The 26,520-nt window shown below is 43.6% G+C and overlaps 2 protein-coding genes across 6 annotated transcripts in view; one reads left to right on the forward strand and one right to left on the reverse strand.

Annotated features, from left to right (window-relative positions):
• Window positions 1–14,249, reverse strand: part of TAF15 (TATA-box binding protein associated factor 15) — a 30,076-nt gene extending 15,827 nt beyond the window's left edge. Inside the window, exons 1-7 of one of the 2 annotated variants that reach the window (XM_081218695.1) lie at window positions 14,139–14,249; window positions 7,295–7,334; window positions 5,749–5,800; window positions 5,582–5,666; window positions 5,397–5,499; window positions 3,535–3,728; window positions 1,779–1,899 (exon numbers count right to left, since the gene is read on the reverse strand). In XM_081218695.1, the coding sequence (XP_081074821.1) occupies window positions 1,779–1,899; window positions 3,535–3,728; window positions 5,397–5,499; window positions 5,582–5,666; window positions 5,749–5,800; window positions 7,295–7,334; window positions 14,139–14,145 (602 nt within the window). In that variant the 5' untranslated portion in view covers window positions 14,146–14,249. The other variant, XM_081218696.1, reaches the window with a different exon arrangement.
• A 9,427-nt stretch (window positions 14,250–23,676) lies between these two features.
• Window positions 23,677–26,520, forward strand: part of MMP28 (matrix metallopeptidase 28) — a 36,693-nt gene continuing 33,849 nt past the window's right edge. For 2 of the 4 annotated variants that reach the window (XM_081218703.1, XM_081218702.1), the window contains exon 1: window positions 23,677–24,135. In XM_081218703.1, the coding sequence (XP_081074829.1) occupies window positions 24,025–24,135 (111 nt within the window). In that variant the 5' untranslated portion in view covers window positions 23,677–24,024. The remainder of the gene's footprint in view (window positions 24,136–26,520) is intronic. The other 2 variants (XM_081218701.1, XM_081218700.1) reach the window with 2 other exon arrangements.

The following is a 26,520-nucleotide window of genomic DNA, read 5'->3' on the forward strand; positions in this document are numbered from 1 at the left end:
CAAAAACCCTACCCTGACTTGAACCAGATCACCATCATTTTGACCTAATATATACTGGGCTTCTACACAAGATTTTGTTTGAAGAGGTTCTAAAGTTAAATAAAAAGATTTGAAAATCAAAAACTTAGTTCATGATTCAGTACCTGAGCCAAAAATTATACTGAAATGTTGCCAAAGAGGTTTATCAAAGCGCTTAAAACTGGTACGCCCAGGGTTGGTTAAGATACAGATCTTCCCTCCTTTAGCAGGAGGATCACTCAAGGTCCTTTCAACTCTGATTCTAAGATAAGTCATCTCTCAAAAACGAAAACATATTTTTAAAGACTTCCTTACCCTCCTCCTCCTGAAAAGTGGGGATCTACCATTCTCAGTCAGACACTGTCATAGTTTCATAGATGATCTATAGATATAATTATAACTTCCTTATGAAGAAAATTAAACCTATGATATGCTGTAAAACATATAGCATCCCAAGGCAGCCAATTATCTAAAACATATTAACCGGAAAATCACATCTACCTGTTAGTTATCTTGTCTGGGATTCTGTTTGAGGGAGGGAGGCTATTAGGTAGAGAGTAAGCACCGTACCACTCTACGTTGTTCACTTACATCCACATGATAATGAAGAGGCATACGATATACTTGTTTTACCTTAATAAATTGACTTTGGCTATCAATCAAAAGACATTTAATGTTCAAGTCTTATAAAAATTTATCAAATATGTTTAGACTTTAGATTTGCCAGACCAAAGCACTATACACTAAACAAGAGAGAAAGTCAATGAGATCAAATTCCTGGCTCACTTGAAAAATTAACAGTGCTGTATGTAACTGATTTTCTCAGGTCACCTCAGGGAACAGACAAACAGTCCCTAAGAAGCAAAAGAGTGACCTGGTATTGATATAATATTGTCAGTTAACAGGCTGACAATTTCAATTCCCAAGGAACACAAATTATCTTTCAAGCCTGTATATTTTACACACGAAATGTGCAACCTACAAACCTCATCTGAGGACAATGTCAACTACTTTTTCATTCCTATTTTTAGAGCAAAAGCGCTAGACTTACACATATATTTGAAAGTAATTTTAAAGCCACCTTTCATAACATATGCCATAAATACCAAAACCTGATAACACTAACAATGGAGAAAAGGAAAGCTGAATTAAAAAGTCATTCCTTTTCCACAGCTTAGTCTAGACAAAATATGCAATGGTATGTGACATTGCACTCATTATCTCAATAATTATTTACTTAAGAATGGGGACAAAATAGTTCAGTTCCATAAAATCTTTCTCTCATTTACCAACCCCAAATTTATAATCTGCTATTGCCTCCTAATATTTTCCCTTCCCAAGGGGATTCCAGATTAAAGAACAGCCTCTCCACCTTCCAATCTAGAATTGACTTACCTTGTATTTTCTACACATAAAACACTTGGATTTCCCAGAGTCATCTTTTAAAGGAGTTTAGAGTCAATAGCTCTGGCAGGAAAAACATAGTTAAGTGGTTTAACCACACCATAGTAGGGGACTTTTCTCCATTGGTATTTAATATATACCACATAAACTAACGGCTAACAAAGCCTATTTTGAGGTAATTTATGTGACATCTTAAGACTGAAAATAAGTTTTTAATTTCTGTCCTCTTCTCTACAACATAATCTCTTTTTTAGGCCTCTTCACTAAATCAGATGATGGAATCAAACCAGCTAAGTAACAACAAAAAAAAAAAAAAGAGAGAGAAGAAGTGTAGACATCTGTACCTAAACACTTACCTTGCTCCTGTCATAGGACCTCGTCCGTCCTTGTCATAGCCCCCACGCCCTCTACCTCCTCCCTGTGACCCGCCATATCCTCTATTATCTTCTCCATACCTACTCACATCACGACGGTCATCTACAAAAAAGAAAATTCATACAGACACACATAAACAACTTAAAATTTCTGACAGAGGCTTTCCACAACATAATCTTAAATAGCTCTTTAGGTCACCTGTGACCTTCAGAAAATGGCACATGTGCACAAAACTCAAGTGCAAGTCATCATAACACCATCTGGAATTAAATGTATGAGAATTATACGTGTGTCAAATTCCATTCTACCAAAGCCAGACAGCAAAATGGTGATGTGGACATCACCATTTGATGTGATGGTAATATGGAGTAGTTTGAGTAAAGTACATTAGGTACAGAACTCTAATAAATTAAAAGAATACCCTGATCTTAGGGACTTCCCTGGTGGCGCAGTGGTTAAGGCGCACGCTCCCAATGCAGGGGGCCCGGGTTCAATCCCTGGTTGGGGAACTAGATCCCACATGCATGCCGCAACCAGGAGTTCACATGCCACAACTAGGGAGCTGGCAAGCCACAACTGGGGAGCCCACCTGCCACAACTAAGGAGCCCGCAAGCTGCAACTAAGAGCTGGTACAACCAAGTCAATCAATCAATCAATCAATCAATATTTTAAAAGAATACCCTAATCTTAAAAGTTATTTTTCATGTCGAAAATATTTCCATGTAAATCAAACACAGACAAGGAATAACTAGATTTTCAAACTGAGAGATATTCAGTGAATATATTCACTGAAGAAGATATTCAGTGAATGAGCTTCCACTCTTACTCATTCACTTATTCATTCATTCAACTACTGAACAAATATTTATCGAGCAGGTACAAAAATGAGTAAGGCAGGACCTTTGCCCTTGAAGCATTCATTTTTATGGCTGATCAGATTCCTAAATATCATGATATATATAAAATGATATATATAAAAGAAAGAATGACTGGTCCTTCTTAGTTGAGGTTAGAGAAGGATAATATAGGATCATAATTTCCTCAAATCACATACAGCACCAGTACCAAGAAAACTGGTAGCATGGACTTCCCTGGAGGTCCAGTGGTTAAGACTCCGTGCTTCCACTGCAGGGGGCACAGGTTCGATCCCTGGTTGGAGAACTAAGATCCCACATGCCACGCGGTGCAGCCAAAAAATAAAAAATGTTTAAAAATTAAATTAGGGCCTCCCTGGTGGCGCAGTGGTTGGGAGTCCGCCTGCCGATGCAGGGGACACGGGTTCGTGCCCCGGTCTGGGAAGATCCCACGTGCCGCGGAGCGGCTGGGCCCGTGACCCATGCCGCTGAGTCTGCGCGTCCAGAGCCTGTGCTCCGCAACGGGAGAGGCCGCGGCAGTGAGAGGCCCGCGTACCGCAAAACAAAAGAAAAAAAAATTAAATTCAATTATAAAAAGGAAGTGGTAGCAGCAGCATTGTCAAATGATCAGTTGACGGAGACAACAAAGGAAATTCAAAACCTCAGCCAGCAAAACTCACGTGACCATCTGGAGTCTCCAAGAAGTTCAGAAATATCAATCTAATAAACTAGTTTTGATGGACATGAGACAGAACATATGTTCAGGGTCACTCTAAATTCTTACAACCAGTTGAAACCCTCTGTGGGTCTTTAAATACAGAATTCAATACACAATCCTATGAAGGGAAAAAAGGAAAAATAATAGAGGTCAGTATATCTTACCTTGTGTGTGGTGGCTGTAATTTTCCCTTTGTGAATGGTAGGATTGCTGGTTTTGATTATAGGAATCATGCTGCTGATCATAATTTGACTGCTCGGCATAAGAGCCGTGATGTGGATCATAGCCTGACTGCTGGTCATATGAATCTTGTTGACCATAGTCTGACTGGTCATATGAAGGCGCTCTTCCACCTTGGCTAAACAGAAATCAAGAACTTGAGTGATTTTACAGAAGGACTGTTTACTGCAGCAGGCTGACTGAGACTGATTGCTATAAGAGGCCTGCCCAGCTAGACCTCATCCACATTTACTACCCTTTTCTGATAGGAATCATTTAGCTCTTTTATCTACAGAATCTTATCACCAATGGAATGACTTTCAAACAACAGTTCTACTATCACTGAAGAGGTGTCACATTATGAGAAAACACACACACACCTTTGAAAACTGTAGAGAAGCAAGAAAATCACTATGGTTTTTATCATGTCCTTGAATTAAAAAAAAATTAAAGATGACATAAAGTACAGTAATATGTCTGACTCTTTAACAAACATGACACAGCAAGTGCTGACTCCTTTTAATAGTTACACTAAAAGGCTCTATCTCAGTTTTAACAACAATATTATTTAATAATATTTTGGGGACTATTTTCTCATCTTTAGAACCTTATCTTTAGTACATTCTTCTAAGTATCTTCAATAATAGTAAATTTTAGAAAATAGCAATAAATCATCCACAGTTTTAATCTGCTGAGTAAGAGGAAGGAACTTGCTTTGTGATGCCATCTTTTAACTGAAACAAAGTCTAACTACCAAATGAGACTGCTTTATTTTCTCTTGCAAATCAAAAAGAAAATTCTAAGTATGTTCTGAGCAATATGACTATTAATTACCTGCTCTCAGGATGGGAATGTTGAAAGAAACACTTAATTGGATTTGAGTTCTAATGTTTACTCAAAAAAAGGGGGGGGGACAAAAATGGCCTCACAACTTAATAGTCACATCTTATTCTGTATCAAATGATCAAAACAATCTAATAAAGATCGGTTCCCCAACTCCCTACCCAAAGCACATCACAAACGTCAGAACCCTAGACCTTCCACTTTAGAATGACTGTCAAACCAAATCTAACATTTCTCTTTGGTCCACATTTATACGTCACATTACCAAAAATGCATCCCTATGAAAAGATTCTCCTTAAATTTAAAACTAGCCAGGCTTGAAGAGCCTTCTAATGTAACACGCTTTCTGGATAGTATTCCCTACGTTTGTACTTTGTAAAGCACAGTAAAAAGTAAGTTGCTATTACTAAAATTAATAACAAGTACAGGCTCCTCAAATCAGAAAATTTTAAAAAAATATAGAAGACCTGTAAAATTGCTAATATTCACCTACCTATATTAACAATTAAAACATTTTTTAGGGTATTTGAAATACGTGCATAGGTTTTGGTCATTTTTTTCTTTAATATTTTTGCCCCTGAAAAGGACATTAAATACATTAAAATGGTTAAAAAATAAAATGGAAATGAAAAGTAAGCATTGATTAAGTCTCCTTTTATAGGCAGGTTTTTATTTCATCTCAGGTATAAAGCAGAGGTTCAAATTTTACATTTTAACATTTAAATCATGTGCATTCATTTACAGCTAAACTAACTGTACAAATAACCCATCATAAGAATCAAATATCAATATTGACAATTTCCACATTCTTTATAGCACAAAACTGTGAAATTCATACACCATCAACACTTTTCTGGAAAAAAAAAAAAAAGTTTAAAGCTAGGACTTTGTTAGTGAAAACTGTTTAATACCCAAAGTGTTATTTCCACTTCCCAACACCTCAGTACTTTTACTGTTTCCTTACCCTCCTGATGATTCCATGTTTTGCTGTGCCTGGTTATTATAAGGTTGCTGGCCATATGAGCTCTGCTTTTGATTCTCATAACCACCATAGGACTGTGAATAACCTAAAGATTGAATGGATATACCATTTAGGAAAGGTTCTGACTTTAAATTTCTAAAACAGCAGATTTAACAAATCAGTCCAACCTGATTGGCTTTGTCCGTAACTGGAGTAGCTGCCATAGTTCTGCCCATATGTAGAATCAGTAGTTTGCCCATAGCCAGAATAGCTCTGAAATTTAGGTAAATACAAGTTTCACTGCATATTTAAGATTAAAACTATTTATAAAGAACTCAATTTATATTTAACCTACTTGTGGTGCTTGTCCATAACCTTGGTTGCCTTGATTTCCATAGGAAGAATAACTGTAAAAGAAAAGTGTACTACTTGAAAGAAATGTGCTAGAATTTAAAAGCTTAACTTAACCCTATCTTCATTTTCAACTTTCAACTCAAATACAAGCTTCTTTCCTGAGAGACTGTCGATTTAACTACCTCTTCAAGTCTAAATTGAAAGGTGATAACCAAAGACTGTCAAAGACATACATGAAATCACTCCCAGACCTCTTAAATGCCAAACACACACCAGAAGTTTTGCTTTGACAATCTCCCACAAATAAACAAAACTTCACCAGTGCTAGAAAATTCCAAGAGAATTATGCTTGGATGGGTGGGAGGCTGGGGGTGGAGGGGAGTGACGACATGGTAGCAAGAGCCATAATAAATATCTGAAGCAGAAAACTAATGACTCTTGAAGTTAGAGCTTTCATCCAGTTAGCTGTACTGTGACAGACTAATTTCTTCCTACCATTTGCCTTAAGTTCGTCTCTGACACCCTAGAAAATGCCCAGTGCGGCACTAAACATCCAGTTTTTAGTGCCTCGGTAATGCGCGGCATGTACAGCTTCAGAATACTATCAGAGAACGGAAGTATATTGTATCCCCAGTGTCACAGCATAGGATGGCATAGTCTGTTGACTGAACGAATACATGCAGCTTTCTCAGAGTTGAACTTTCTTTAATTTTAGTGCATATAAGCTTTAACAAGTCAGAAACAAACTTTCTGAATATATACCAAAGAAAAACAAAACGTATGCCAAAAAAGTCTTACTATTTTAGAGCTATCAAGTGCTAACAGAATTTCTTAACTTTATAAAACATATTTCATTGAATAAACATTTGCTAGTTGCCTACTATGAGGGTCTATCCCACGAGAATTAAAAAGTCAAATCAGTTTTGTTTTCATGAAGCTTAAAACTTGATGACAGAAGGCATCTGAGATGCTCTTCCGAATATCTCACACTGAGCTGCAAAACACTTATACTTCAAGTGAAGGCTGTATTTCTGGTAAGCAGGAGAATCCTACTGCATGTATACATTCACATAAAAACAGACTTTTCTTTTTATTGTGAGCATGGTGAGGATGATTTTAAAAATGCTAAACACTTCTATCCTAGTGCTTCAAGAAAATCCACTCCAGAAAAAACACATTTAGCATATTATATACAATCAAAAAAATTAAATGCTTTTTCTAAGCTGTTATAGTTCAACTACTTAAATCCTTTCAGTAATTGTTCCTTCTAAATAATTTCTTAAAGGAAACAATCTTTATAATACCTATGAGATTCACTTTAATCTCTAGGGGGCACCTATATTTACTGATTCAAACAGCCTTTTAAAAAAAGAAAAATATCTTACAGCACCCATGTACATAGGCTGACTCTTTCCCCTTCACAAACTAAGATTTAACTCTTTTAAGACGTCAAGATACCAAAGCTTAAGAGGAAAGCCTGACTAAATTTATCTTTTTTCCTCAGTTCTACTCGTTCATGGTATTACTGAAATGTACGTATACTTTACCTTTGCTGCTCACCCCCAGACTGACCGTAACTTCCAGAATCTAAAACACATAAAAAGAATTTTTAATCTTATTTAAAATTAGGCTTCCCTCAAAGGCTGACTTTAGCTCTTACAGATGAAATGTGATAAGAAAATATCATAAACTACAGAAAGAAAAACTAGAAGTTAAAAATACAGTGCAAGGAAAAATCTGTGCCAATAGTATTAGCTATTTACAGTAACTACAGCTTTGAAAACAACTACTCTACAAACATGTCCTGATGGTCACAAAAACCAAGTGAACAAATGAGAAGGTCAGTGAAAAACCCATCCTTTCAACAAAAACTCAAAAGCTCAAGTTATATTATCTTTATATATAAAAAGACATCTGTTAAAAAAACTAATCAGGATCAAAAAGGGGAAAATACACACTCTAAGATAAATCCCCAGGATTACATTTACTTCATATCCTTGCCAGCCTAACATATACACCATTCCCTTAGATTGGACTGGATTGCTTTGGCAGTCAGCAGCAACAAAAAGATCTCCAAAGACTTGGTAAAAGCAGCTAAGCCACTTGGTATATACCCACACAGCAATACTTACCTCTAGCTTCCTTATTGGCAATAAAAACTACCAAGGAAGGCATGAGTTGAGTAATATATGTCAAAATAATAAAAATAATTTGAACTGTGAAGTTTTCTCAATACTTTAAAATGTCGGTTATTCCAAAATTTTTTGAAGAGGCTCTACCCTCTAGGCTTCTCCTCAGAGTCAAATGAATGACCTAATTTTATTAGTGATGAGTAAGAGAAGAATATCATATTAAATACTCTTTCAACTGCAAAAAAAATGACTGATAGTCTTCAACTGCTATTAGGCCCAACCTCATCTAATTTGAATAAAACCATTTGTTGTTGAACAGTTCTGAAAACCTGCCAAATATCAAATCACATCAATGACTTTTTCATTCAATTCATATAAAGCTACAATATGAAAACACTGTCACTGGCTGTATAAGTGGGTGACATCAAATTTGCCACTTTTCTACAGTAGAGATCTCCAATCAGACTGAACAAGAATTTTTTTAATCCTTTACTAAAATATTGAATGAAATACTGACACAAACTACTTCTTTTATGAATTTGGACATAAGGCTACCTGAGACGAAAAAAAAATTGTGCATCACTGCCCATAATAAGATGCCTAGATTTGTAACTAACCAAATAAGAAAAATATGAAAAGGATACAGAATCTAACTGGATCATAAAGAGATTAGATGCATCTATCAAATGGCAAAGGAAGTTAGTTTCAACCAATTCAGAAACTAAAAAGGATTACAGTGGGAGGAGGGGGTGTATGAGTAAAACAAATATACATACACTGGGGATGCATGAAGCTTTAAGTTAAATTATATCCCAAGGCACTGACGTGGGTTCTCTCAGTGACAGAGTAGAGTCCAAGACCTTATTGTACTTTGGCTCAGGCAAAAATTATAGAAGTACACAGCACATATGTCTTATGACCCTGGCTTAAATCTAGTAAGTATTAGAGCTCTTAACCCAGTCACTTCAGCTCTCTGAAACTGTAAATCTGACTTCTTCAGCTGGCTGACTTTAAAACTCTAGAATATAGAAATAAGAGTATTGACCAACAAGTCGAGCTCATAGTGAAAGTAGATGTTTTACATTCACCAGAGAAAATCAGTTTATGTTATTTATGGCATTTTAAACAACTGCTCATTATGAGTACTTGACACTTGAGCCTTGTATCTGGGCCCATGAATTATTTAGAGGTGCTTTTATTTCCAAGTGTATAGGGTTTTGACACTCTTTGTGGTTTTGTCTTATTACATTGCAGCCAGAAAAGGTATTTTCTGTACTATTCCAGGTATTTGTTAGGATTTGCTGTTTTTCACTTTTCCCCTTGGTAAACACTTTTACTTACATAAATGTCTCCTATGTGCTTGAAAAGAACTGTATTATCTAAATGTTGAAAGAATTCTGTATATCTGTAAGATGATGTTAGTTGTTAGTTCTATTATTCATATTCTTACTCTTGTTTGGTCTACCTGATCTATTAATTACACAGAGAAGTATGTTTAAATTTTTTTTAATTCCCTGTTTGACTCTGTATTTGTCAATTTCTTTCACTGAGTGTTTTTTTGCTTTCTACACTTTGAGGCCATATTGTTAAAGCACATAAAAGTACAGATTTACAGCTTCCTGGTGAATTTCCTCTTTTTAAAAATTTCCTTTTAACATTACATGAAGACTATCATTAAAAATGTCCTAATGTAACTAAACAATCTTCCTCTTGGTTGATGTTTGCCTGATTAATATTTTTCTATCTCTATACTTTTAACACTTCTTATTCTGATGTTTTAGGTATGTCACTTTTTAAACTATTATTATTATTTTTTTGCAGTACGCAGGCCTCTCACTGTTGTGGCCTCTCCCGTTGCGGAGCACAGGCTCCGGACGCGCAGGCTCAGCGGCCATGGCTCACAGGCCCAGCCGCTCCGCGGCATGTGGGATCCTCCCGGACCGGGACACGAACCCGTGAGAGCATACATCTAGATCAATTTTTCCCAATGTGAAAATCTTTGTTTTTCAACTGATGTTTTCATATTTTTATTATTGTTACTTTTTATTTATTCCTACCAGCCTATACTAGACTCTCTACTTACCAGGGTCTTTTTTTTTCAACCCCTTAACTTCCTTCTATTGGATTTTCCTTACTCCCTTTCCCCCTCTACTGCTTTGGAAGTTAGACGTTCAAATTCTGTTCTTTTAATAAGTCACTTCGTAATTTAAAGAGTATGTTCAATTCTTAACATGCATTCTTGATAAAGTTCAAAATGATCTTCGACCTCCACTAGCATACAAGAATTTTTTTTTTTTTGCGGTACGTGGGCCTCTCACTGTTGTGGCCTCTCCCGTTGCGGAGCACAGGCTCCGGACGCGCAGGCTCAGCGGCCATGGCTCACGGGCCCAGCCGCTCCGCGGCATGTGGGATCCTCCCGGACCGGGGCACAAACCCGTGTCTCCTGCATCAGCAGGCGGACTCTCAACCACTGCGCCACCAGGGAAGCCCGCATACAAGAATTTTAATGCTATAATGCCAATCACAGCCTTCACCTATTATTTTGCTTCCACTTTTTCTTTCCGTTATCTTTTGCTTCCTCTTTAAAACTCGAGATTCCACGGTCAATACTTTTTATCTACTGCATTTGCTTCCTCTGTATCTTTTTGCATCCCACTGCTCCCCTTCGGATTTCTTTTATTCGTTCTTTCAGTAAAGGCCTGAAAGTAGTATTCTTAGTCTTTTATTTGCGTAAAAAAAGTCAAGGTCAAACATTATTTTTCCTCTAAATTCCAAAGATCATTTAGTGGCTTCTTAAAACTTTTAAGAAGTCTACCAATCTTACCTTTTCTCTATTTCCTCTGATAGGTTTGTCACTGGTATTTCATAATCTGCAGCTTCACGTTTATGTATCTAGGTACGAATTGATTATGTCTCATGTTTGAGACTACTGCTTCTTGATCCATCAGTTTTGGAAAACTCTCTACTATCTATTAATTCTTCACCATTTACTCCTTCTCGAACTCATATTAGATGTATGACAGGGCTTCACAATCTATTTCCTATGCTTCTTAAAATTTCAATTTTCATCTTTATCCTTCTGAACTGAATCCTGGGTAACTGTATCTATTTTCTACCTCACTAATTATTTCTTCTGCTAGGTCCATGTGCAATCCAACTTAGCCACTTTTTCCATTTCTAGAAGTTACACGACACTTGGTTCTTTTTCCAATCTACGTAACCATTTTCCATGTCTTGGTCTTAGGGTTGATTACTTCTTTTAGGTTTCTAATCATTTTAAACACATTAATACTCGCTTTCAGACTATCTATTAGGGACTCAAATGCCATTTGTCACTCTTATTTTGGTGAATTGTCTTCCAGAATTCTGTAATGTTTTACTGTGAACTTATGCTCTGCAAGCCTTGTTTTTTCTGTAAGATTCCTCGTGACCTAGGCTCTGAAATTTCCTCAGAAAAGGTCTTTCGTTTGTTTTTACTAGGAACCCCAAGGTTACTGTCAGTCTAGAACCAATTTTTATGTTAAATTTCTTGGCCTGAGGTTTCCTGGACCTCATAACTAATCTAAATGTACACCGAAACTGTATGAAGCACAGGTCCCAAGTTACAAATTCCCTCACTCAAGGCCCAGGCTTCCTTGTTATCTCCTATCCTGGTACAAAGGTTTTTCTAGTTCATTCTTTCACTGAAGATACAGTCCTTCAAACATCCAGGTTTTATGTAAGGGCTCCCATTACACGGCTCTAATGGTCTCAAGGCTGCATCTCCTGTCCTTAGTTATTTGGGCAATAAACTCCAAGTCTCTGAATGAGACCTACACCCTTCTCTATGCCTACCATGCTGGCTTCTACTTCATTTCTGGCAGCAGGGGCTCGCCCTTTGTTTTATGTAAGTTCTTGCATTTTTAGCTATTCGTAGACAGAGGATTTACAAGTTATCTTAGTCTGCCATAGTGCCAAAAGAAGTTTCTTGACTTTGTAATTTTTAGATGTACAACTGATATTAGATTTGATTTTAACTTCAAAGGTGTCAGACAATACACATTTGTCTGACAGTCTGACTCACAATATTTACAACTCTGATTTATTTATTAGGTAAGCATTTATTTTATTAGGCTTATAAGTCTGTCCTGTCAGGCACCTGTAGTGGCTGAGTCAATTTGACAAGTTAAATTTACAAGTATAGTTTGGAATGTTTAAAGGACTTAACTAAACTTAATGCCGTTAGTTGTTTAGGGGGGAGTCTGCTCTGTTAAATTTATTAACTTAAACATTCATCAAGAACAAGTCAAAAGCATTATTCCTATTTTTATACAAAGTCGAAAGTATTATTTTTATACACAAATTACAAAATGTACAGAGTATATAACAACACTAAAAGATTCTAACTCTAGTTGACTTAATGTAGAAACAAGCAATTATTAGTTCTTTTTGATATGAAAGTCAATTTTGATGTTAAAAAAACTCAAATTACACAATGACAAGTAACTACTGTCTTGGTAATTTTGAAGACCAGTGAAAATGGATCACCCAGCTCACACACTATTATGACACGCTGAAAATCCTGGATTTTACAAACGGTACACCTCTAAAATTTAATTTTCCATAAAAGCTACCCAGTCCTACAAAAATAAGCCATTGCTTTAAACCAATAATTATGTCAAAAATCGAGACAGGTTAATGGTTTTTAATGAGCACTGTATCCATTGAAATGGTAAATTTCTGCATGAAGGTGGGAGAATCTTAAAATTTTTTTTTTTTTTACGTCACAGATGGGTTACACACCCTCCTGAGTGTACTTCTATGTACTTCTGTGGAGCTTTACCAGACTTCATTCCAAATTATGCAGCTGGTAAAATATGTACCAATGTCACCTTTGGGGTAAGAAATTATTTCTTGCTTGAGCAAGAATTAAAGAGACAAATTCTGTGCAATTAACAGCCTCTTACATCAGGTAGGTGCCCCTTCCCCTTAAAGATCAACCTTCTGGCTTAACATCAATGTTAATCTAAAGAATGTTTGTCATTTCCCTGTCCAACCATTCTTGCTAATTTGGTCTCCTCTCAGCCTGCTGCTTCCTTTTTGTCACATATTTCCACTCTTCGGCAAAACTGGATTACTTGGGGGGGGGGTTGTGTTTTTGTTTTTTTTAATATCAACAGGTTCTCCCTTAAAAAAATGTAAAATACTCTGCCAGCAGTCGTTTACATCCCAACCAATGGGACGTGTTCTGCTTTTCCACCTGAAAAGTAACATGTAATTCTCATGATGGTTCCTAGCAAGTGGAGAGCCGGGTCTTTCTCTGCAGCCTGCGACGTGCCCAACAACAGAGGGCCTTGTGTGGCAGCTTGGACTGCTAAATCAAGAGCAGACCCACGTCCTGGACTTTATATTCTGCTTTCGCAAGATCTAAACGGGCTGTCCTGATAAGACCAAGGCCTCTTTTTCTCTTCCACACAACGGGGGTGCCTCGGTCAATTTAAAGTGCTTGATGGAAGACTGCCTTTCCTTTGGTCTGTATGTTTCAACGTAAATGCCACAGGGACCTACAAGAGCCCATCAATAATAGACAGGGCTCACTTTCAAGCTCGTGCAGGAGATAAACAACTGAAGAGGTGAACATGACAGAGGAGGGTGAAGAGGAATTATACGCAAGCACCCCCATCTCGAATCCGGGAGGCTGGTGCGGAGGGAATGACGACATGTATGTAGGATTTCGTGTCAGGCAACGTCGTTTAAAAGGGCTCCCAGAGCGTCAAGGCCCCCACCTGATGAATGGGTGAGTCAGGAAGGCCCAGCTCCACGTCACGGATGGGGAAACTGAGGGACGAGGCGGCGAGATGACTGGCCGGAGGCCTCGCTGAAAGATCTGAGGCGGAGCGGAGAACCAGAAGCACCGATTCTCTCCGGCCGATGCTCTAATCACGGGCTCCCCCCGCCCCTGCGATGGCGTAGCGGCCTCCGCCCCCCGATTCACACACCCTCCCCCAGGAGCAGCACGTCGCCTCGGGTTCCAAGGACAGGGCCAAGAGGCCGGGGGCTCGAGGCGCTCCCGCCGGGATTTGCCGACGGAGAGCGTTGGGAGCGTGCGTCCCTCCAGTCCAACATGGCGGCGGCAGCGTCCGCCTCCCCCCACACCCCCACCCCAGCCTCCCTCAGGGCCGGAGACTTTCCCGCGGGGCCCTCCGGTGGGCGGGAAGACGGCCCAACCCCGCCGGGCCCCTTCTCGCCGCTGCCGCTGCTCGCTAAAGGAGTCACCTACCCGACATGACTAACGGCCGCGGCGCAGAGCCCCCACAACCCGCCGAGAACAACGAAAACCAGAGCCAAACGGCGCTGCGGCCGGAGCCGTACTGAGAGCGGCGCGACAAGCTGGCCCCGAATGCGGGGCTTCGGCAGCCAATCAGAGGGCAGCGGGCGGTACCACAACGCCACGGCTCGAGGGGTGGCTCTGTGCTAGACCGGAACCCAGAGGACTTCCGAATCCCCGTTCCCCCCTTCGCGGACGGTACCATTATTGAGAGGGAATTGTGGAGAGGCCGTACCACTGCCGCGATCAGGATGGGGGAGGGTACTGAACCTACCCGGTACGTCCTGATTACAGTCCTATTTTTCACTTCATTGGATCTAATAGAATTCGAGGTTAGGAAGCGAAAGAGGAGAGGCCTTATAAACACAGATTATATGGTTAGAAAAGGAAATTTCGAATGGTATGTCCTAGTTCGCTCCGCTTGGGCTGCAGAAGGCTTGAGCCACCTGGGAGTGTTGGGAGTTGCTGAGCTCCGGGCCGAAAAGTCGTGACGAACTCCGGGACCAAGTCGTCTCCCGGTTTGTTGTAACTAACTTGCCGAGTAACAGACTACAAGGTGATACTGGAACAAACGTGTGCCTTAAAACGAAATCACACACAAACCGGACCCTGAGGATGTGTCAGGGTAGGGGGTCGAGCTTTAGTTTTCGGTGCTAGGATAATAGCTAATTCTAATTGTCGGGCACCTTGCATCATCTTGTTTAATTCTCACAACAGACTGATGAAATACTATTCCCACGTTACAGACGAGAAGGCAGAATTCACTTGCCCAGGGTCGCACTACTGGTAAATGGCCAATGTGGAATTGGAATCCTGGTAACCAGGCACCACTGCCTGTGGGTCTAACTATTCTGTTGCCCTGCCTACAGGGGGCTCGAGCTCTCGAGTCTGAGGTGAGGCTATGAAAGCTCAGAGAGAGCACACAAGGACATTTTCCCCAAGGGCGATGTGACATCTGAGACAAACCATAGGGGATTTGCAGAAGCTGACCACTTCTTAAGTGGGGAAAAGTGTTTTCAATGACTCGGGACTTCCGCGGTGGTCCAGCGATTAAGGCTCCACGCTCCCAATGCAGGGGGCCTGGGTTCGATTCCTGGTCAGGAAATTAGATCCTGCATGCCCCAACTAAACACATGGCAACGAAGATGCTGCGTGCAGGCAGCTAAGACCCGGCCCAACCAAATAAACAAATACTTTTTTTAAAAAGTGATTCAATATGTTTGGAGTTTACCCACGAGGGGAGTGTGGTAGGAGATGAAGCCAGAAAATTAGGGGGCTAAAGAGCTGAGACCTTGTAAAGTACATTAAAGTTTGTGCTTTATTGAAGGCAGTGGGTAACTCCTGCCAGATGATTTTAAAGAAAGATCAGATTTGCATTTTCGGGCTGCAATATGAAGAATGTATGGAGATAAGAGGTGCCTAAAAGCAGGGAGACCGATTAGGTGACCAATGCAATAATTCTGGTGAGGGATCATAGTAACCTGGACTTAGGTTGTGGCTGCGGGGATGGAGGTAAGTGAAAAGATCCCTGACATACTTAGGTAGTAGACTGAGCAAGATCTGGTGACCAATTTGGATGGGAAAAGAAGTGAGAAGTCCTGGGTAAATTCTGAGTTTCACACCTGGACAAGTGGGCAGGTGGTGGTGTCATTCACTGTGACAGGGAAAAGGAGGAGGGGCAGGCTAGGCTGGAGGTGGAGTGGTAAGTTCAGAATTACTGCCTTCAGGTCAGAAAAAGAGGCATGAGGTCATTTCTCTTCATTATACTAGCAGTTAATGAGAGCTCGGCTCTAGAGGTAGAGGGTCACAGAGCTCTCTAGGCAGGTCCAAATAAGCAAGGCTAAAGAAATAGAAATTCTTTCATGACTAAAAACAATTTAGCCATTCAGTGTATATACTGAGGAAGGCAACCCCAGAGGAGGAGATGGGCAGGAGAGAATTCGGTTATTGCCAGTGAGGGGAGCAGGGAACACGATTTCTAGGTTTTTCTTCCTCTTTTTTTTTTAATTATTTTTTTTAGTTTATTTATTCTATCATTTTTGGTTGTGTTGGGTCTTCGTTGCCGTGCGCGGGCTTTCTCTAGTTGCGGCCAGCGGGGGCTACTCTTCGTTGCCGATCGCCGGCTTCTCATTGCGGTGGCTTCTCTTGTTGCAGAGCGCAGGCTCTAAGTGCGTGGGCTCAGAAGTTGTGGCTCGCGGGCTCTAGGGCTCAGGCTCAGTAGTTGTGGCACACGGGCTTAGTTGCTCCTCAGCCCGTGGGATCTTCCTGGACCAGGGATTGAACCCACATCCCCTGCATTAGCAGGCGGACTCCCAACCACTGCGCCACCAGGGAAGTCCCCTTTCCTCTTTTTGAATTTTTTTAGAATTGGGCTATTTTAAAAGATGGATATACAAAAAGTGTTGCTCATCATCAACCTCTTAAGTTTGTACCACCGTTCATTCATGCATTCTTCACTCAGCTGCCATCTCCTGAGGTCTACTAGGTGTCAGGCCCTGGAAGACCTAGAAATAGAGGAACAGGAAGCAGGATGGCTCCTGCCCTCCAGGAAGGGCCTTCTCATAACAGGGACACTACAAACCTATGATTCCAATAAACTACTGAACATGCTAGAATTGGAGGGTGCAAAGGGTGGTCTGAAAACACAGAGGAAGAGCACCTAGCCTACAGGAAGGGTAGAAGGGTTATTAAGGAAGTCTTCCTGCAGGAGATGCCTCCTAAACTGAGCTTTGAAGAAAGAACAGGAGTTAGCCGGGGGAGTGTATATCAGGAACAGCATGCTCCAGGCAACAAGGGCTGTATTTGCAGAGACCGGGAGAGAAGAGAGTTCTGGGAATTCTTAGTGATTCAGTCTGGCTGGTCTGTGGAGTTGCAGGGGTGGGGAATGGTGATAAGTGAAAGAGGTAGGCAGAAGCCACATTTTGAAAATCCTTGTGTGCCTTGTGGAGGAGTTTGGATGTTAAATTTAAAACAATAGAGAACTTCTGAGGAATCTAATCAAAGGAGTGACATTTCGTTTTTTATATCCATTATCTCTTTTAAGCTGGACAGCCCTGTGAAATAGATATTGCTGTTATCCACATTTTGTAGACTCAACACTGAAGCTTGGGGAGGTGAAATTCTTTACCAAGTTCACACAGCCAACTAGGGACAGAAACAGAACTCACATCCAGGCCTTTGGGCCAAGCCCCATGTTCTTTTTACAGTGTCTGTGGTCTCCCAAACTTGAGACAGAGAACTCCTCCTAGGTCTGCATTGTTCTAGGTCTTCTTTCGAAGGGTCCTTCTCTACCACAAACTGACTCCAGATTGACTCCTGTGCCCTCCTGCCTTCCAGGCTTTTGCGAGGATGATTATCTGCTACAAACTTTAACCCTCACTCTATGTATTTAGGGAAGACAGCAGGTACTTTTCATACATCAGCTTTAGCAGAATGCATCCGGGAAGGTCATAGTAGTGGGTCTGTTTGCCCCTGATCCATTCCTCGGGTCCTCACTTGGGGAGCTGACCCCTGCAAGCTGGTTTCAATTTCAGAGATTCCCTTAGGTGGTAGCTTCCAGCTAGAATGGCCAGGGAGCATCTCGGTGGGAAATTAGGTGGTAGAAGAAAGGGAGGATCAAGGGTTATTTCTCCTCCCCCACCCCTGCTGTCTGCCACAGGAGGTGTCTCAGGCAGCACCTATCTTCTCCAGAGACCCAGTTTTCCTTGGTGACCCTGGCTCTCGGGCTCCATAACCCTACCCCTCCCTTCATCCCTCCAGCCTATGGTAGGTAGAGTCTTCTCACTGTTGATAATTTCTGAGTTGCCTCCACCCTGTTTGGCTTCCCAACTCTTCCACCACTGGTGTAGGGCCTTGTAGGACGCCGCAAGGACTGTGAATTTACTCAGAATGAGAAGGGAAACCAGTAGAGGGAGCCATTTAGCAGAGCGCCAATGGGATCTGAGCTATTTTACCAGGATTACTTTGGCTGCTATCTTGAGAAGAGATTGTAGGGGGCAGGGAGAGGTTATTACTCCCACCACAGTAGAAACCAGACCCCAGTGATCTTTTTGCCTGTTTCAAAATCCTGTGGAACTCATAATTGGACCACATAATTCAAGGCTTGCCTACCCGCTCAGAGGCCAATTTGTTCTGTAGTTAGGTTGCATCATTCATCTCTGAACCCCCCGGTGCCTCATACAGCACCTGAAACAGTAGGCACCAAAAAAAGTGGGGGGGGGGGGACTTGAATGAATGAATAAATAAATGATGAAAAAATGGCATGACTTGTCTAGAAACTCCTCAAGCTCAAAAACCTCGTCCAGGACTTCCCTGTGTCTCCCATAGGGCACAGAGTAAGTGTTTGGTGAGTATTTGTTGAACACTGTAGGCCTGCTCTGTGCCAGGTGCCCTCATCACCCACACCCACCCCACAGAGGGGTCCCTGGAGCTCCGCACCTCCAGCCTTCGTAGAGAGCAAGCCTCCCACGGAGATGAGACTGACACTCCACTGCAGCACGGCGGGAGGAGGCTCCTTGTGAGTGACCTGCTGCCCTGTCCTCTGGACAGAGGCAGGCACTTCCTGTTTGGGGTGGAAAGGAACCAGACACTTTCCTGTTAGCAGGTCTTTTAAGCAAAGCCACAGATGCTGAACAGGTCCTGGCCTGGCCTTTCAGGCCAGATGCCTGGAGGTTAGACGGCCTTTATGTAGAAGGGAAGTGGGGCACAGGGCCAGATTGGCCAGCCTTTTATTGTGTTCCTGACAAGTCCCCTGGGTCCTGGTGTGAGTAAAAAACAAACCAGAAGAGGCTGACGCCCTGCAAACTGTGATGAGGGTTAGGGTTGATGGGGCAGCTCTGAGCCAGAAAGCATTGCTTGGGGTGAGGTGGGTGTTCATGCAATTGTCCTGGGGCAGGACAGGCTTGTGTACGTCGTGTGGATATGAGTGCATTTGAGTGTGAAACCCACGTGAAGAATACATGCAAGTCGCTTATGTCTGTGCACACAATCCCCAGCACTTGATAAGACTGAACAGTAATTAATTGTCTAGCTTGCTCCCCATAGCAAATCAGGGTAGTAGAAAAGGCAGGAATTATTACTGTCCCATTTTAAATGGCAGACACAGAGAGCGTAGTTGACTTGTAAGGGTCAACAGTGTGTGAAAAAGGCGAGATTCAAACGCAGGTCTGTATCGCTCCAAATCTCTTGCTTCTTCCAGTCCCCTAGGAACATGGCAGGTGTGTATGTACAGGGTGGTAGAAAGGGAGGTATACTTGTGAGTGTGACCCAGGCTGATGAGACCACATCCACCTGTTCTGGAGAGAGGAGATCTCTCTTCCAGAGGTGGAGGTGTTTGCTAGAAAGTTAGGGCTTCCAACATTGAATCACAGCTTAAAATGCACAGAGGTTATGGTCAATAATAATCCAGATAATCACAGCTAAAGTCCTCGCATCTCTGGAGAAGCCTCGTCTTCAGCTCTCCCAAGCTAATCTCACATCCTCATTATTCCTCTAAATCATTGTGGTTTTCAGAGGTTGATCCTTCCATTAGTGCTTTTCTCCAGAGCTCAGAATTCCTTCTGATAACATCTACTTTGTGTTCTGCACGTTTCCTGGGGTGAAGGACGGGGCGGAGACAAAGCTGATTGTTCCTCAGATGATGAAGAGAGAAACTGAGGCCCAGAGGGGCCTTGTCCAGGTCCACACATCCTGGCTGATTCAGGGGGTCCTGGTCAGGATGAGGACCCAACGGCCAGCTGTTGCCTCTGTCAGGGAGGAACGAGTGACTGGGCAGCTGCCAGCTATTCCCCTGGGCAGACAAGTTGCCCAGGCCCTGGCATGCGTTCCTCAGAAGCTCTATCCACTCTGGGAGGGCTGGGAGGCACGGTGGATCTAAACCGAGCCCCAGTCCAGGAGGAGGGAGGGAGGGGAAGCCGCTCTCTTTGAAGAGGAGCTATGGAGAGGACTGACAGCTAGTTGGGTCAGGAACCTGCTAAGCCAAGATGGGGAGGGAGAGAAGGAGAGAGCCAGAGTTTTCTAAAGAAAAACCTAGAGCTATTTGCCTCCTAAACTTTTTTTTTATACATTTATTTACTTCTTATTTATTTATTTTTGGCTGCCTTGGGTCTTCATTGCTGCCCGTGGGCTTTCTCTAGTTGCAGCGAACAGGAGCCTACTCTTTGTTGCGGGCTTCTCATTGCAGTGGCTTGCTTGTCTTTGCTGCGGAGCACCGGCTCTAGGCCCACAGGCTTCGGTAGTTGTGGCTCGCGGGCTTAGTTGCTCTGCAGTATGTAGGATCTTCCTGGGCCAGGGCTTGAACCCATGTCCCCTGCATTGGCAGGCGGATTCTTAATCACTGCACCACCAGGGAAGTCCCTCTTCTTAAACATTAGTATCTAGTATTTAGTGATCCAGCAGGGCTGCAGTGGGACTCAGGAATCTGAATTTTTAACAAGTGGCTCCAGGTGATTCAGTGCAGGTGTCCAAGAATCACATTTTTTAAAAATGAAATCTACAATTGACTTTAATGTACGTCCCTAAGTAAGGACTTTTTCTTTTTCTTTTTTTTTTTTTTTTTTGGCCATGAGTCATGCAGGATCTTAGTTCTCTGACTAGGGATCAAATCCATGCCCCTCAATTTCCTCATCTGTAAAATAAGGATGCTTATAATAGTAGCTTTCTCATAAGGAAACTGCAAAGATACAATAACATGATTTATGTGAGGCACATAGCACATACATGGTGCATGTTAATTCCTCAGCAGGTATTAACCATTATTATTTGTTCCAATTCCTCCTTCCCACCTCCACCCCCACTCCCACCAGAGGAAGATACAAGTCCCGATTGGATTAATATAGGGACTTGTCACCACAGTATTGTTTTGGATGTGGGTAGTCTTTGGACCTTGCTTTGAGGATTCCTGCTCCAAAGCCGTTCTCCTCCCATCACTCTTCTGATACCCTTGCTGTGGATAATTTCTTTCCAATAAACTACCCTGCCTTTCTCATCTCTCTTTCCTTCTCAGTCTCCCCGCCAATGGCAAACAGCCCTCCTTCACATCATCCAAAGTGATTTGGCTCAGGATGTGTCCTGGAAAGTAAAAACATGCAGCAAGTCAGTTGTGGAGCTGCGAGTAGGCCCCAGGATTCCTGAAGGTCACAGAATTTGGTGCTCTGGGACTTATGAGTAAGCGTCATAGGCATCAGGGAACTGAATCCTCCTGCTCCCCTCATTCTAACCATGGATACACACTGTCTTTTTGGGAAATAGACATATCCTGTACAGAGGTATGGTTGAAGCCCAGGGTGGATGTGTGGGCAAAGAAAGCTCTGCTCTGCATAAGCTCTTGCAGGCACTCGCAAGCAGAAATGGAGTGGGGAGAGGTGAGGATGAGATGAAATAATCCAACCAAGGACACAAAGGGAAAGCAGAGGAAGTCAACTTTCGAACACAATAGTGGTGCTAGTTTTCAGGTCCCTGGACCAGGGCTAACCTCGGATGCAGAGAAAGGCAGGGTCAGTTCTCTGCATGGCTGAGCCTGTCTCCTTCCAGACACTCAGCCACCAGAGAACCCCTGCTTCCTGCCTTCCCCTGTCCTCCCAGTGCAGCTGAAATGAAGAAACCCCAGGGATGTGCTGGAGGAAGGGATGGCAAGATTCTCCCTGGAGAACAAATTGGCAAACCTGGGTTTGACTCCAACTTGGCCCACGGTGTCCTTACCAACTGGTGCTCCTCAGAGCTTCCTGCCCCAAAGCAGAGCCACATCTGACCTATCAAAATCCATCTATTAGTCAAGGGCACCATGTGCCATGTCATAACTACAACCTTCTGACACCACCCCCACACACACATACATGCACTCTCTAGGATTGCTAGATTAAAACAGAGGATGCCCAGTTAAACCTGAATTTCAGATAAAAGATGAATAATTTTTCTCAAATATTGCATTGACACATATTTATACTTAAAAATTATTTGTTGTTAATCTGATATTCAAGCTACCGTACTAGATTTAGCAACCCTTCTCGATGCTGAGCCCTTCAGCATCTCCCTCCCCCAGGCTCACTGCAGGACTTTGCCTGAATCTGTAGCTGTGTCCATCTGTTCTGTCCTTAGCTGAGAACCTTGATTCCAGTCTGCCCGCTAGACTGAAAGCTCTCTGAGGGTAAGACCCAGGCCTTGTCCACCATCTCCATTCCAGGCAGAGATGCTCCCTATAGATGTGCACAAGGGCACCGGCGGAGAGGGGACATGAATTTACAAAGAAATCCACCCTCAACTCTGCCCGCAGCGGAGCCCTTGCCGGATTGTGTCTGAGCCCTAGAAGGGCGCCTTTTTCTCATTGATCTGCCCAAAGGAGCGCCTGTTTCTAATTGGTTCGCCCAGAATGAGTGTTCCCTTTTCATTGGCTAGTTGTGAGGTGGGCGTGGCCTATTTCCAAACAGTCCGCCCCCGGAACGCCTATTTTTGACAAGTCCAATCATTTCTGAGAAGTCCGATCAAAGAGGCGCCTTTTAAAAATTCCTCCGTCCAAGTAGCGCCTTTCTCTAACAACACAAAAACATCTTGTGCACTACTAAGGCCCTAAGACTTCGGATAGCACTGCGTTACATTTGCTTAGCGCTTTATAGATTCCAGATTACCTTTACACACATTAACTCATCTAAACCCCACATCGACCCCCAGAGGTGGGTATCATTTTGCCATTTGCCTTTTACAGGTTAGCAAACTGAGCCTGGAAGAGAAACAGCAACCCGTCTGCAGTCACTAAGGCGGATAATGAAAACAGTTTACTTTTGCTCAGTACGAGTTTGACTAAGCTTTTCACGTAAATCATCTGTCCACCCTTACTAGGACTGTGTGGGATATATAAAGCCAGGCACTTTACACTCATTTTCTCAATCTTCATGCAACTCTGGAAACTAAGTTTTATTCGCTATCATTTCATTGATGAGAAAATTGACGCTCGAAGTAAATTCTTCGCCAAAGGTCACACAGCTGCAGTCTACCTTTTACTGATATAAAATGCGGACTGCATGATGCCAGGTACGGTGCTCAGTTATTTACAGGCATTCTCTCATTAAATGTTCCCTATTATCACTTGATGTCGGTATTCTATTATCCCCATTCACTGCTGAGAAAAATAGGTTCAGAGAGGGTGAGTGACTTGCCCAAGACCACACAGCCAGCAGGTGGCTGAGGCAGGATTCACACGGCTAGCAAAGAAGCAGATGTGGAGCTCAAATTCAGTTCTTCTGACCCCAGCCCAAGGCTCCTTCTCTCACACCTCAGGGCCTCGGTCCCTGCCAGCCCGGCTGAAGCCATCAATGACCCTCGGGTAGGCCAGAATCCCTCTTCATCGAAGCCTTAGGTAGCCACAACCGCCAGGAGAAGACGTTTCCTCCCCTGTCCTCCCCACAGAGATCCGGATCGACTGGAGGTGGCCGACTAGAGGATGGCTTCGCAAGACGACTGGCGCGGGGCGAGGCCACACAGCCTGCGGAAGAGGCTCTAGCACCGCCGCTTGTTCCAGGAGCCGAGGCGTGTGGGTGGGACCGGAGTGCCGGGGTCCCGCCTCCTCCTCTCTCTTTCCCCTCCCTCCCTCGCCTCTAGGTCACTGGGCCGGCGGACCCGCGGGCAGGCACTGCCGGGCTGGACGACCTCGACCCGGCTCCCGGCGAAGCGCCGCGGAGGAGCTGCCCGGCGCGCGGAGCCCGGGTACGGGCGAGCCCCTGCCACCTTCCCCTCGGCGCTGCGCCGGCGCAGAGCTGGAGCATCCGCGGGGGCCCGGGCACGGAGGACCGACGGCCGGCTGCCCCGCGCCCCGTGCCCAGCGCCCAGCTGCAGGGGCGGCGGCGACATGGCCGCGCATGTCGGCCTCCTGCTGCGCGCCCTGCCGCTGCTGCTGTGGGGCGGCCTGGACGCCCAGCTCGCCCAGCGAGTAGGCCAGGAGCTGCGCAGGGAGGCGGAGGTACGCGGTGGGTGGTGGGGGGGGGGCGGAGAGGGTCCGCGTGCTGGAGAACCGCCCGAACTTTGCAGTCAGGCCACCCAGCCGCCCCATCTGAGCTGACCATCGGCGTGACCCTCCCTTGTCCTCCGCACCCTTCGCACTTGCACACAAAGAGCCTGGGGCAGCATTCTCTCCCCTCCTACTCCATCACCCTACCCCACCCCCCTAACCCCAAGCCAGGGCTGGAACCACACGGGCAGGCGGATCTGCACTGATTTCCCAGGACAAGGGGAAGGGGCAGCGAAAAGATAGGATAGACATGCAAGAACTGAGGGAGAGGGAACCCCTACACCCCAGTTTAGCGCGGAGCCACTGTCCCTCACCGCCTAGTCTGGGAGACTTAGCAGTTCATTCATCACACGCCCTCCCCAGGTGTCGGACGCTGCGGAGACTCCCAGATTGCTGGCGAGACCGTACTGCTCTCTGGCCCTGGCCGGGGACACGGGAAACAGCTCTGGCTTCCTGGGCCGGTGCTGCCCTGACCAGCTGAGGCTAGTGAGTGCCCAAGCTCAGAACTTTTTGCATCTGTAAAATGGGTGAGAGTAGCACACACACACACTCTCTCTCTCTCTCTCTCTCTTTTTTTTTTTTTTTTCCGGCTGTGCTGCGCAGCTTGTGGGATCTTAGTTCCCCGACCAGGGATTGAACCCATGCCCCCTTGCAGTGAGAGCGCGAAGCCCTAACCACTGGACCGCCAGGGAATTCCCAAGAGTAGCATACTCTTAAATTGCTTCTAAGGAGCTTTAAACAGTGCTTCAGGACTGAACTGGAGAAAAGGGGGTGGGGAAGTGGAGGTGAACCTTAAAGATTTCCCATTTCATTTTCCTCCTTTGGACTCAACTGCTTGGTGTAGGTTGCACAAGGGGAATTTTTGTGAGGTGGGGTTAGAGGTGAACTTGGGGCGTCTACTTTCTAGATATAGGTGATTGTAATAATACACCAGTTTCATTTCTTTCTTCTCCAAAGGAACATCACTTCCTGTGTTCTTATCTCTTCTCTGGATTAGAAACTGGGGTTGCCACTATTTTAAGGAGAAGGGAGGCAAATAAGTTTTAAATGACTGAGCCCAGCATTTTGCCCTGAGACTCTTACAGAGCATCATTCCTGCTGTAAAACTGCCAGTTGTGAGCTTTTCAGTATCCCCACTCCCCTCCCCTAGAAGAGAGAGACATGCTGAATTTAAGAACCCTGAAAAATGAGGAGGACCGCCTCTGAACCACTCTTCCTTCCACCAGCCCGGACCCATTACTGCTCTGGAGTATTTGGAAATGACCCTGCTTCCACAAGGGGGTCCTCTCTCCAACTCCTTCACTCCCTCCCCATCTAAGCACTAGTCTCTTGCTCTGTGCTCTCTGCTTTTGCACATTCGGGAATCACTTTGCTTCTCTGAATTTAAAGTCTTACAATATCAAGTGCAGAGTCCTCCTGGCCCCAGGAGAAGGCTTCTGTGTACCAAGCCAAGTCTTGTTAAGAGTTCCAGCCCACCTCCCCCCAGGTCCGGGTCCCAGGCAATACTTGGCTAGAGAACAGAGACCCTATCTCTGCCGCCCATGCCTGCGGTGGCCCCAGATGGAGAGAATTTCATCTTGGGGTGTGCTTGGGAAATGTAATATCTAGCCGATTAGATCTCTTTCCATCTATTTAATATAACTGGGGGAAGGGGATTTTTTTACCTCTGAGAGCAGGAAATATTTTAAAAGCATAAAGAACTCTGGAAATGTGTAATGGGGGTGTGTCCCTATATGCATATATATATATGCAAATTGTGTGTGTGTGTCGGCATGTCTATATGTATTTCTGTATATGGTCAATTGCATGGGCTTCAGTGTCAGGCAGACCTGTGTGCAAACCATCAGTAAATTATTTAACCTCTCTGAGCCTCAGTTTTCTTCTCTGTGTTATGGGGGTTAGTAATGCCTATTTCACAAGATTTTGGTGTGGTTTCATGAGGTAATGTATATGAAATACATTCTAGGCTCAGCACGGTACCTAGTATGTAGAAAGCAGTCTATCAAAGGAAGTTGCTCTCAATGTTGTTCTTGTTATTTTAGAAAACAGAGCTTCAAATTAAAGTCCTGGCTTGGTGACTAGCTCTCCTAAAACAATAATACAGGACCAAGTATGTAAGACAACAATTTTCAGCATTTGACAACAGGGCTATAATTCTTAAGAGACGGTGTTGCAGTTACTATGGCTACATTAAAATTACTTCAAAATTCAGTGAGGTAAAAGAACCATGTATTATGTCCATAGATATTGTGGGTTAGAATTTCAAACAGGGCACATCAAGGCAGCTTGTCTCTGCTCTGCAGTGTCTGGGGATGGAACCATCTGAAGGCTGTTTAC

This window comes from Mesoplodon bidens (genome assembly GCF_964165515.1).
Source record: "Mesoplodon bidens genome assembly, chromosome: 19".
Lineage (NCBI taxonomy): Eukaryota > Metazoa > Chordata > Mammalia > Artiodactyla > Ziphiidae > Mesoplodon > Mesoplodon bidens.